The sequence below is a fragment of the Ictidomys tridecemlineatus genome, chromosome X, assembly GCF_052094955.1.
Source record: "Ictidomys tridecemlineatus isolate mIctTri1 chromosome X, mIctTri1.hap1, whole genome shotgun sequence".
Lineage (NCBI taxonomy): Eukaryota > Metazoa > Chordata > Mammalia > Rodentia > Sciuridae > Ictidomys > Ictidomys tridecemlineatus.
The window spans coordinates 97,429,020-97,442,418 of NC_135493.1; the positions used below are offsets into that span (position 1 = coordinate 97,429,020).

Genomic DNA, 13,399 nt, shown 5'->3' on the forward strand with positions numbered 1-13,399 from the left:
ATAGTTGACAGGCTAGATTTTTCCCACAGACCATAGATTGCAAACCCCCATCCTAGTACAATTCCTTCATTTTGTATACAATGAAACTAAGTACAAAAAGGATAAGCAGCAAATTCTTACATAAAATCATGTAAATGGTTTGTAGCAGAGCCAACCATTTTGTGTGAAAAATGTCTTAAAACTGGTCCATTATGGCTATTTTCTATTATATTTCCCCTCATTGATAGGTCCCAAACAACATATTCTTTTTCAGTTTGATTAATGACACATTCTCAAGGATCAGATGCGCATCAAAGTAAACTTTCCCCTGAATCATTTTGAGATATGCCTATGTTTTCAAAAAACTGAAGTATAGGAACATATGGTCTACACATATGTATTTTTAAATTAATTACTTATTAAATAGTACATAATATTCCAAATACCAGATATAAGAAATGGTGACTTCTATCTTAAATGCTAATTTTTATTATTAATATTTTAAAGACTTGTAAGGACCATCTACATGAAAAAATTGAGTTTGATAGCAGCACCAGTATTTAAAGTATAATAGAATAGTATTAAGCCTTAAAAAAGAAGGAATTCCTGTTATTTATGCCAACATGGATGAACTTGGAGGATATTATGCTAAATGGAATAAGCCAAGCACAGAAATTTAGTTCTTGTTCTTTCAGGAACAGCAAATATTCTCACTTGTATTTGGAATATTATAAAAGTGAACTCATAGAAGCAGAAGGAATATTGATTATCAGGGGTGAGAGTGGGCAGGGATAACTGAGGAGATGTTGGTAAAAGGATATAAAGATAGAAGGAATAAATTCAAGAGATCTACTGTGAAACATGGTGACTAGGATAAATAACAATATACTGTATACTGGAAAATCATTAAGAATGTACATTTTAAATGCATCTACCACAAAAGGATGACAAATATGTGAGAGAATACATAAATTAATTAGCTTATGTTAGCCATTCTGCAATGAATATTTCAAAATATAGTTGCATATAATAAATATATACACCTTTTAGTTGTCAATTTAAAAAATAAAGACTCATAAGCAACATCTACATGAGCAATTGAGCTTTAATAGCAACACTAATATTTGAAATATTGTAATCACTAAAATCATGTTCCGGTTTTACTACAAATGTACTCCTGCACTTAAAAAAGTAAACCAACTCCAAAATTTGCAACCCAAGTCCATTTTAAAAAACATAGACAGCTCAGAAATGAAGTATGACATATTCAGAGAACATATTAAGTCAGTATTTTAAAAGACAAGAAAATATTGAAGGCCTACTATAATTAAACCATTATTCCTCAGAAATATTCCAGAAGATAAAATATCATGAAAATATTTAATTCTACTTGAGACCAAGAAATGTTTTGATAAAAGATTTTATTTATTCTTCATCATCAAAGGAGCACCCTTGATTGTAGAAGATACTCCTGTTCTTATGAGTTTAGTATTTTCACGGACAAAATTGTGCTGACGAATTGGCATGTTGTCATATCTCTTGTTAGTAGAATCGATTTTGGCTTTTACATTTATCAGTGATGTGCTTGCTGGGGGTAACCCATTGATTTCATACAACCAGTACATATCTTCTGTCTGGAAATAAAGAGGGAGATATTTTATGTACAATATCTGGGGATTCTGAAAAATGCAGAGAAGTGAAGGGGAAAATGCAGTATATTTCAATTAATACCTTCTCTTTGCCACAAAGGGTATGGGAAAGTTACAAAAATGAAACTGCATATATAATGACAGATATTTAATGTAAAAATAAATTAAGAAGAGCTTTGGCTTTTCTTTCTTTCTTTTTTTTTTTTTTTTTTGGTACTAGGGATTGAACTCAGGGGCACTCGACCACTGAGCCAAGTCCCCAGTCCTATTTTATATTTTATTCAGAGACAGGGTCTTGCTGAGTGGCTCAGGTCCTCACTTTTGCTGAGGCTAGTTTTGAACTCATGATTCTCCTGCCTCAGCCTCCCAAGCCACTGGGATTACAGGTGTGTGCCACCATGCCTGGCTTAGTTTTTGAATTAAGGACTATTCACTGAAAAATTTTCAGGTAAAAATGTGTCCGTAGGTGAACTATGTATTCATCTGATAGAAGGGAAAACAATCCATTTGGTAGACATAAGAGTATTACCTAGAATGAACTCTAATCAATGGAAACAATACTTTTCAAGATAAATTTATCCATGAACATTTGAGTATAGCCATAGACTGGTAGAATATGTTGAGCTGGTTTTTAGATTATCAACATATGTAATATAACATTTAGAAAATACCAAGAGAGGTAAAAGATCATTGATGACAATCATAATCCAAGTCAGTACAACTTATACAGGCATTTATTTAAGAACCATTTATTTCTTCTATATATGTGCAAGATTTAGGCATAATTCCTAAGCCACAGTCAATTAGGCAGTCTAGCATTATCTGCACGTCTATGTTCATACCTTAATATACTTATGTTCAATCCTATTTCTGTAGAATTTCCTGAAGCCCCCTGTTTTAATATAAGCTTTCTCCTCATACTAAGACTTGTACTATGTATGCTCAGCAAACAATTCCTAATAATTACTAGGCCAAGTGAATACTGGCCTAGTATACTGGGCTTGCTGTGTAATATGATATCCACCAGTGGATAGCAATTAAGTGCAGCGATTTATTGTACATCTGACATGGTCTTATTATCTTTCCTTTTATCTAGTGGTTGCAGTATTATGTATTCAGAGTCAGTGATTCAAAAGTGGACCAAGCGATAGGAAAGGTAGCAGAATACAACAGTCACTAATATGCCATTATGTAAAAATGAGAGTGTGTAACCGATGTGATTCTGCAATTTGTATTTGGGGTAAAAATGGGAGTTCATAACCCAATTGAGTCAAATGTATGAAAGATGATATATCATGAGCTTTGTAATGTTTTGAACAACCAATAATATAAAAAAGAATAAAACCTTAACATATGGAAAAAAAAAGTGGACCAAGCCAAAAACCATAATACAACTGAGTTAAGTACTCCTTTACTTTGTATAAGGATGCTCAATTTGAAAAACAGACCCAGATTTTGGTGATTGTGCATATATCATTGTAAATTTTTTTTCCAGTAAAAGTCACTCACTTCATGGGTCCAAATGAATGAGCTAAATGAAGAGACACACACCCCCATATATCTGGCACTTGGTACTAATATGTGAGCTATAAGAAGTGACTGGTACTCATGTCCAGCATTTTGTGAATTCACATGAGAGAGCCACATTACGACATCTACATTCACACCTGGTACCTAATGTGTACAAATAGGAGCTACAAGTAGGGGCTTTCATCTTCATCTGACACTTAGTTCCAGACTCCCTCAAAAATTATTACATATAAAGACATTATTTTAAAAGTCCCATTATATTACAGGTAAGATTCCAACAATTTTATAATGTGTGTGTGTGTGTGTGTGTGTGTGTGTGTGTGTGTGTGAGAGAGAGAGAGAGAGAGAGAGAGAGAGAGAGAGAGAGAGAGAGAGAGAGAAAGAGAATGTATGAATTTTTAATTTTTTTGTAGTTGTAGATGGAAAGGATGCCTTTATTTTATTTGTTTATTTTTATGTGGTGCTGAGGATCGAACCCAGTGCCTCACGCATACTAGGCAAGCACTCTACCACTGAGCTACAGCCCCAGCCCTATATGTGCACTTTTTAAGGAAGTTATTCATTCCCTTTTCACAATATGTTATATAACAGTAAGAACAATACGCTTATTTTACAAAATAATGATAAAACATTAGTTTTTTAACCTATTGTTAAGTTTCTCCAACCCAGCTATGAATATAAACAATTATCCATTTATATTTTCAAAAACATTTTAAAGATATAGCTCTATAACTTCTTCCCAAAACTCTTTGAAAATATAAATAAAAAGCAAAAGTTAAAATAATATAAGAATAAACTAATATCACCATACCACTACTACCTCATAGAATCTGTGTTGATTTTTTTTCTTTCTATCATTTTTCTACCCATTCAACCGTATACTTTTTTTTTTTTTTTTTGTATCAGCGATTGAATCCAGGGCCCTTTACCACTGAGCCACATTCCCAGACCTTTTTTTTTTTTTTTTTTTTTTTGTATTTTATTTAGAGGCAGGGTCTTGCTGAGTTGCTTAGGGTCTCACTAAGTTGCTGAGGCTAACTTTGAACTTGTGATTCTCCTGCCTCAGGAATTACAGGCATGAGCCACCACGCCCAACTTTGGGTTAATTTTTACAATGAATATTAAATTGATCATTGTACTTTACAACTATTTTTTAAAGAAATAAAAGTAGTACTTTTCTAAGTTGAAAAGTTCACTTGTAAGTAGTGACTCCATATTCTGAAAAGAGATCAGGCAAAGCCTTATAGAATGAATGACCAAGGTTATGTTTTTAAGTGCATATTTCTTTCTGTGAATGGAGACAATTGATAATTATTCATTAGTAGAAGTGGTCTGTGGCCACCCACATCCCTCAGGAGTTTCCATTTCTCTGTTCGCTCCAACTTTACATTGTCAGTACCTGCAACTCCATGATTAAGAGTTTTTCGGAAACTCCAGAAGGATTCTCTCTTGGCATCAAAGTATTAATTGTCCCTGGAAGCATTTCTCAATCAATGATTAGAATGGTATCAAGAAGTGCATAAATACTCTAACTTCCTGGCCCTGTTGTGTGTGAAAATTCTGAGGTATGCATGCTACACTATTTCCCAGAGGTCTCTCATGGGATTAATTTCTAGTTGTTCACTGTGGCAGATGCCTTGATAAAGCACCCTTTACTGATTTTTCTTCCTTCTGTACATCAAATCCTGGCTTTCCTATACCCATTTCTTGAGATCACAGAGCAACTATGCTACTTGAATTCTTATTTGAGAATACTCTTCTAAGGAAATACAAACCAAAATATATATTTAAACTACCATTTTCTACTGTTTTATGCTAATGGTAGATTCCTTTAAAAGCAATTAACATTTACCTATAGTACCTATATGTGGTTATGTTTCTAATTATAACATGGGCATTTACACATAAATATGACATATTATATATTCCTATATATGTACAATATTATATAAAAAAGATGAAGCATCATATGTTTCATCTTGGAGAAATATGATAGTTTTCACATTTTTGTAAACTATTTAAAATTTACTATGTGCACTATGGAAAACTCAACAGACTTATTACTCTCTGAGTAACACAGATTTTTGTAAAACATTTTGAACAAGTTAACTTTGGTCCCTCAAAGCTAATGCTATTTGCCTTATTTACTAATTGGGAAAGATAGCTTTTAATCATTCTAAACATGATTTAATTACATGAGAAATTATGAAGCTTGCTAATATGATTGTTGAGATTTGTTTGGCCTAAGATTTAATTAAGCTATCCCTTAAAATCATTTTTATTTCCAAGTGAAGCACAATGAAGATCATATTGCTGCATATATTGACTTGATGCTTAAAATCAATAATTTAAAAAATGATGATAATGTAAACAATAATTTTCATTTAGATATGATTTAACTTTTTAAATTGTCTTCACATTTATTATGGGAGTCATCATGGTGTTGAAATTAAGAACTGGGATTTGGAGTCAAATAGACTGAACCATGATTTTAAGATCATTGATTTGATATACACAATTATTCTTATGAATCTCCAGGGCATTATACTTAGAATAAAAAACTAGTTTCAAAAGGTCATGGAATGTACTATTCCATTTGTATAATATTCTATCAGTGACAGAACTATAGATATGGAGAAAAGATTAACATATGTCAGGGTTATGGCACGAATTTCAGTGTTGGACACAACTATAAAGGATTAGCACAAGGTAGTTCCTCTGTGGTGGTGGAAAAGCTCTTTATCTCAGCTTTGGCTATAGTTATATTCATCTTATACGTGGGTTCTAATTGCCTAGAATCACACACAAATGCACAAATGTAAAAAAAAGATGCTAAAAATAGAATAAGGTCTCTAATGAACAGAGTTTTTACCAATATCAGTTTTCTTGTTTTGATATTTTACTGTAGATATTAAGATGTCACCATTGGTGGAAATTCAAGGAAGGCTTCACAAGACTCTGTACTTTTGTAACTTCTTGTAAGTCTGTACATTTTTAAAGTTAAAAATATATGAGATTTAGAATTCACTTGAAAAGTTGAAAACTAAATGGATAATTGACATGTATTGATACTATGGAATTATTGTTAATTTTTTGTTCTGATAATGGTAGCATGGTTATGATTTTTATCATTTAGAGAATAGTAGGAAGTATTTACAAATAATACAATGCTTTGGATTTTCTTTAATGTGGAAGGTGAGAAAGGCTGTGGGTGTGAAGGTGAAGCAGAAGTGGCTATGAGTTTATAATTGTTCATACTGTATGATGAGTGTATGGAGGTTATTATATTTCTGCACATATTTGGAATTTTCCATAATAAAAACTGAATCAACAAAGTACTAATTTCTTAAACATATTTCAATCTCAATTTGATTCTCAGGTAAGCTTTATCAAATTGTGCCACTTCAAACTAACTAAAAATGACAAGAGTCTCAGTTGATTCCATATATTGTCACATAAAACCTTTAATTATGCCACCAATAATTTAATTATCAAATCACAAGGAAACTAGGCACCTATTTTGTTCATAAAACTTGATAAATAGTTAATTTAAGAAACTGCCCATTGTATGCTAGATAAAATGAATACTGTTTTAATTTGCAAATCTTTTTAAGGATACCATTTAATCCCCTTAGAGTATATAAGAAAGTATAACATGATTATCTTAAGTACCAATACAGGCAATGGGATATGCAGTGCAAGGCAAAAGAGGCTTTATCTTCTTTATTATTTAGGTTGTACATACTCTTCAAAAGATGAAAATCAGAAATAACTTTTTCAAATACTATTCAACATTTTCTCTTTTTCATTAAAATAATAACAGTATTTTTCTGATTATAGCCCTACATAATAATTGTTTGATATAAAAGTTTAGAAATCCCTTTGGCATTAGGATTTGTGTATTATAAGATGACAACATGTCTTTTGAGTCTGTGCTACTGAAAGTAAACTGTGGTAATAAGTATCTTTTCCAAAATAATACGAAAATATCTTTGGCCTAAAAGTTCTTACTATAAAATGCATATGAAATCTTATAGAGAAATTTTCCTTATTGGATAAAATTTTAAAATTGTATTTGCCTTGACTATTAATAAAATGGCCAATAACAGAATCCTTTATAAATAGTACATTTTATACCATGTTTTTCAATTCTAAATAAAATTTACCTTCATATTCTTCATTTTAGTTTCAACATTTGACAGTACTGTATGCCTTAATCAAAGATTCCAAAATTTCTATCTCAAATAATCTAAAGTTAATGTTTTTAACAGCTATATTACACAAAATGATACATAGCTATACATATCACTTTACAGTTGTTATTTGTTTCTTCCACATTTCCTTAGTATGGAGGAGAAATGATTTCTAACTTTCCCCTGGTATTGACAACCTTTATATCATATTCCATATTTAAATTCTTTTACTACACAAAAGAAAAGTAAAATAATACACAGCAGTTGAAATAAGTTGACTTTTGCAAGGTTGCTATTCTCTCTGATCAATGGTAAAACACTTTCTTCTTCATTTAATGCTTTTAGTGATATCATGCATCCTTGAGTATTGTCATTATAGAACTCACCTCTATTACTAATGTTGCTTTGTATTTCTTACTGTACATTCGGGGTTTAAATCCTACAACGATGAGGATTCCTTTAGTGTTATAAGGAGGAAGTTCTCCAGACTGAGGTTTTACAAAAAACTCCGGATCACTGCCAGGTAGGAAGTATGCAGTGAATGGCTCAGAATATCTGGAATAAAGTATAAATATCAACCTGTCAAATTAGATTGTGATCTAATTCTTTTTGTGAGTATTGATGTATAAAGTTTGAATCCTGCTGCAAAAGGCATACATTTAAATATGAATGCTGAATACTAATAGAGTAAGAGTGAGAATGCATTTTTATAATGAAGTGTCATTCTTCCCAGAGTGACAAAATAGAATCCTAAAGTTTTTTTTATTCACATTGCATTCATAGTGTACAAATAAAATATACTATCTCTATAAAAATTATCAGAATTTATGTCCCAAGTGAAAAGTTAGCCAATTGCAAATACGTTCATATGTAAAATAATTAACCGCTAAAGCTATCATAAAGTCTTTTGGTTCCAGTAATATTTCATTATGATATTTGCTTACTTTCTTTCAGCTCTCCACTTGTTAAGTGAGGTGAAAACCCTTTAGAGTCTCATTAAAGATTTTTGGTCCTGAAGATGGTCTATGATCTGAAATGAATGAATGACATTTTTGGATTCCAGTGACTATCTATCTTCATGTCAAGGTTGGCTACATTTGAGGTGAAGACTGTGAAAGAAGTTGAGGGATTTCCTGGTAGAATAAAGCAGGGCAGCCACACACTGCATAAGAGGTTGTAAGTGAGGAATTTAAAATTCAAATTGACAGGGAAAGTGCATGTAACATGTCAGGTATGGCTTCTGAAAACAATTTCAATAGTGAAACATAGAAGAAAACACAGGAAAAGTTCAGTTTGGAACTCACTGATCCATTCAACAAATATGTACTGAGTATCATGATGGAATATTGAGAACGTGGTCTGTGGATATGGATGGCTTAGATTGGAATCATAGCTCTATTTTGGTCCATGAGTTTAGAAAATATCCTTAATCTTTCTGTTTCTCAGTTTTGTCACCTATTAAATTAATAACCATAGTAAATTAATTTTATCAATGCCTGGCACATGGAAATTGGTAAGGATTAGCCAGTGTTACTTTATCACTGATATTGTTTTAAAATATTTTTTAAACAGTGCTGGAAAATGATGAATGATCCAATAAATAAAGTCTATGAAGATTATATCAGGAAGATGGCAGAAAAGGAACTCACAAATTCTCCTACCTCTCAGTGGAGACACCAATTCAGAAATAATATATGGAAAATTTCCCTTGTTGGAATACAAAAGTCAGTTACAAGTCTTTGTGCCATAGTAGAGCAAGAAACAAGCCACACAAAATTCAAGGAATTTCTTGGTACCTTTTTGACATAGTTCCTTCCCCTGGCACAGTGCTGCTACATGATAAGAGAAAAAAGCCAGCTAGCTCCTGGATTTTTCCTGAGGAGGAAAATGGGAGACTGCACCTGGGCATCCAAAGTTCTGATTTTACACTGAGGTGGGGCTGCATAAGGAATTGGCTTATGACTTGCCTATCTCTTAAGGCTGATGGAACTCAGCATGCTCCAGATTTCTGGGGGCTATCAAGAACCAAACAGAAAGTCTGAAGTTGAAGAAAACAATTGATGAAAAGAAAAAATGTAACAAGAAGAATCAACAACAAACTTGATCAAGCCAAAGAAAGAACCTATGTACTTGAAGAAAGATCAATTTGAAGAGAAATCAGCTCTAAATATCTAGTCAAAGGATGAGTGGGAAAAGAGTAAAAAGGGATGAATAAAGCCTTTGGAATTTGTGGGACACTATCAAGAGAGCTAACCTTTTGGAAGGTGACATCAGCAAGATGGTGTAGTAGGAAATCCCAGCCTTATTTCCTTCAACACAGAATGATTTGTCAGATCTATGATTTGCCTGATGCTATGGTTTGACTGCTCCAAAACACATGTTAAAATTTAATCCCTAATGCAATAGTGTTGGTGGTGGGGGCCTAATGAGAGGTGATTGGATTATGAGAGTGGCACCCTCAGGAATGGATTAGTGTCACTGTCATTGGAGTAGGGAAAATCAGTTGTTATAAAAGTGACCTGATCTCATCCTTGCTCTTCTTGCTGTCTTATTCTAACCCTTTCACCTGCTACTGCAATAATATACAGTACAAGATCATTGCCAGTTGCTTGTGCCATGTTCTTGTACTTTCTAGTCTCCAGAATCAGGTCTGTTATAGCAGCAGAAAATGGACTAAGACACCTGACAAAGAGCTCAAAATAATTGTTTCAAGGAAGCTCAGCAAACTATGAAGACAGATAGACGACTCAACAAAATCAGGAAAGCTCAATAAAGAGACAGAAACTATTTTTAAAAAATAATATGGTAGCTATTCATGAATGAAAATAAGCCTGAAAGAGTTCAAGAGCCCATTTAAGATGCAGCAGCAATACAGTAGAATAAAAAAAAAGCAAAGAATAATTATACATTTTGACTACACCACCCATCCTCTAGATAGCACAAAGAGAGAACTCCCTGGTTTGCAAGTTCCCCTAACAGGGAAAAAAAAGTGGGTTGAATAACTAACTTCCCTAATCCTTTGGGGGTACTTTCTGGGATAGCAGTTTCAATTTCATTCTCCCTAGGTCACCATAGAGATTAGCATAATTGTTAAGTCTAAAGACAGCTGGAAATAAAGATGAAAGATATCAATAGCAGCCATGGGGCAGGAGACACCATGATCCTCAATGTCCTGTTCTGCACAAGACTTCATCAGTTTTCTTTACTGAAGATCACCAAAGTCCTCTTGGTGGTTATGTATCATTCACATTTTCATGGCCAAGGACCCCATGGTGTTTGCTATCAAAGACTACCAGGTGGCTTGCTCTCCCAGGCTTTCTGTATATTTCACTGCTGAGGAAGCAAACAGCCAGCACAGACACCACAGATTTCCTGAATATTTCACCACTGAAGGCCCCACAGAGTTTTGCCTTCATGGTCTCCCAGTGCTGAGCCAAATCTACCCTTCCCCATCTACAACCATTTCAGCTGCTGCTGTTGTGGATGTTCTGGCTTAGTACCACACAACCGCCACATGTGTGCTTGCAAATGGGCTCAAGCTCTCTGCTGCAAACCCCAGCATACATTTAAATATGAATGCTGAATGCTAATAGAGTGAGAAGGAATTTTTATAATTATGTGTCATTCTTCCAACGGTGACAAAATAGAATCCTAAAGGGTTTTTTTTTTCACTCCCATTGCATTCATAGCATACCCTTTTGCATGCAACTGGCTAGACTCCATTCCACAGCTGACCCATACAAATTGCTCAAGTACACACTGACAGCCTAACTACCCCATATGTGTCTGCAGTTAGCTTCATCCGTTATCTGGATTTATCATCTGAGCATGGGCTTCCAACTGCCACCTGTCTTGGCCACTTGGCAGTGGACCCAGTGTTACCACTAAAGAATCCAAGAGCCTTCAAAGATACCTGGACCTCTCATAGCTCTTGTGTCCATGGGCCACACAGTTGCTGCTGATGTTACAGACCTCAACTGTCCAAGCCCATGAGACATTATTTCCTCAAAGACTTGAAAATACTGTATGCCACCAAACATGGCACCCTCCACATTAGACATGGTGCTATAGCATACACCCACCCACGTGTCCTGTTCCCCCATTCTGAAGGTGAAAATTTTTTTACTGATGCCAATCTATAAAAAGTCTGTAAGAGGTGACTACTTTTTCAAATGAACTGACACCTGTGCAAGGTTATAATGATTATGAAGAATCATGGAAACATGACACCACCAGAGCAACAAAATAAACTTCTAGCACAGACCCCAAAGAACTGAAGGTCACTGAATTGCCTGAGAAAGAAGTAAAAATAATTATTTAAAAGAAGTTCCATGAACTAAAAGAGAACAAAGATAAACAACTTAATAAAATCATGAAAACACACAAGAGAAAAATAAACAGCTCAACCAAAAGATTGAAAATAAATAAAGGAACTAAACAGGAATATTAGCGATGGAATATATGATTGCTGAATTTAAAAATTCAGTTGATAGCTTTTAAAGCAGACTAGATCAACAGAAGAAAGAATAAACAAACTGGAATAGAAATTTGAGATGAACCATTTAGAGGAGAAAACAGAAAGAATGAAAACTTGTGTGGGATCTGAGAAAATATGAAGAAAGCTAATACTTGTATATTAGAATGGAAATAAGAAGAAGAGAAAAAAGGAACAGAAAACTTATTAAAATGGCTAAAAACTATCCCAATCCTAGGAAAAATATGAGCATTTAGGCACATAAAGTTCAAAGGTCTACAATAAGTTTTAATCCAAAATAGTTCACCAAGGCACATTATATTGAAACTGTCAAAAATTAAAGGCAAATACATAATCTTAAAATCACAAAAAGAAAAGGAACCTTAACACAAACAAAGGAATTCTAATAAGTCTACCTGTGGTCTTCTCAGTTGCAACTATGCAGATCAGAAGAGTGTGAGGATGATATATTTAAAGTGTTGAGGGAAAAAACTAAACCTGACAACCAAAAATTCTCAGCAAAGCTGTCTTTCAGAGATAAGGGGGAAAAATAAAGAATTTAATTCAAAATCTGCCACAAGAAATAAATTGCCACATTATGTACAAAGATAAAGGGGTCAACTTACTAAGAGGATTAAACCATTGTAAACACATATTAAACCCAATACTAGAGCTCATAAATATATAAAGCAAATATTAATAGATCTTAAGGGAGATAGAGACAGCAATGCAATAATAGCATGGTATATTTATGCCCTACTTTCAACAATGGACAGATCATTTAGACTGAAAATTGATAAAGAAACATTAGGCTTGAACTGTACTTTAGGTTGACTGAACTTAATGGATAAATATAGAACATTTCATTTAACAACAGCAGAATATACATGTTTCTCAAAAGTATATAGAACTCTCCAGGATAGAGAGTGTGTTAGGTCACAAATCAAGTCAGCATATTTAAGAACATGGAAATCATATCAAGAATGTTTTCCAACCACAGTGCCATGAAACTAGAAATCAATAACAGGAAGAATTTAGAAAAGTTCACAAATGTGGCAAATTAAGCATGCTCCCGAACAACAATTTCTTTGTCAAAAAAGGAAATCAAAAGGAAAATTTTTAAAGTCTTAAGGCTAATGAAAATGGAAACAATATATGAAGTATTAATAGATGCTACGAATTTAGTTTACAAGTAAAATTTATAGAGATAAATGCTCAAGTAAAGAAGAAAGCTCTCAAATAAACAAACTAACATTATGCTTCACTTATCTATAAGAAAAACCTAAACCAAAAGTTGATAAAAAGAAGAAAATAGTAAAAAAAAAAAATAAGGCTCATATCCATAGGGAAAAATATCAACAAAATTAAGTTCTTTGCTTTTAAATTAACAAATTCAAATAAATAAGAAAGAAAAATAGACATTTACAGTGGATGCCTCAGAAATTAAAAGGAAAATTAAGAACTATTATAAACGACACATGCAAGCAAATTGAAAAACTAAGATGTCGATTAATAAATTCCTAGAACTATACAACCTATCAAAATTGGACCAAGAAGAAATAAACTAGTTAAAG

The 13,399-nt window shown here is 33.2% G+C and overlaps 1 protein-coding gene across 1 annotated transcript in view; it reads right to left on the reverse strand.

Annotated features, from left to right (window-relative positions):
- Positions 1-1,066: 1,066 nt before the first annotated feature.
- The window catches only part of Cfap47 (cilia and flagella associated protein 47), a 408,435-nt gene continuing 396,102 nt past the window's right edge, over positions 1,067-13,399 (reverse strand). Inside the window, exons 63-64 of the mRNA XM_021725557.3 lie at positions 7,738-7,906; positions 1,067-1,613 (exon numbers count right to left, since the gene is read on the reverse strand). Of these exons, the coding sequence (XP_021581232.3) occupies positions 1,401-1,613; positions 7,738-7,906 (382 nt within the window). The 3' untranslated portion in view covers positions 1,067-1,400. The remainder of the gene's footprint in view (positions 1,614-7,737; positions 7,907-13,399) is intronic.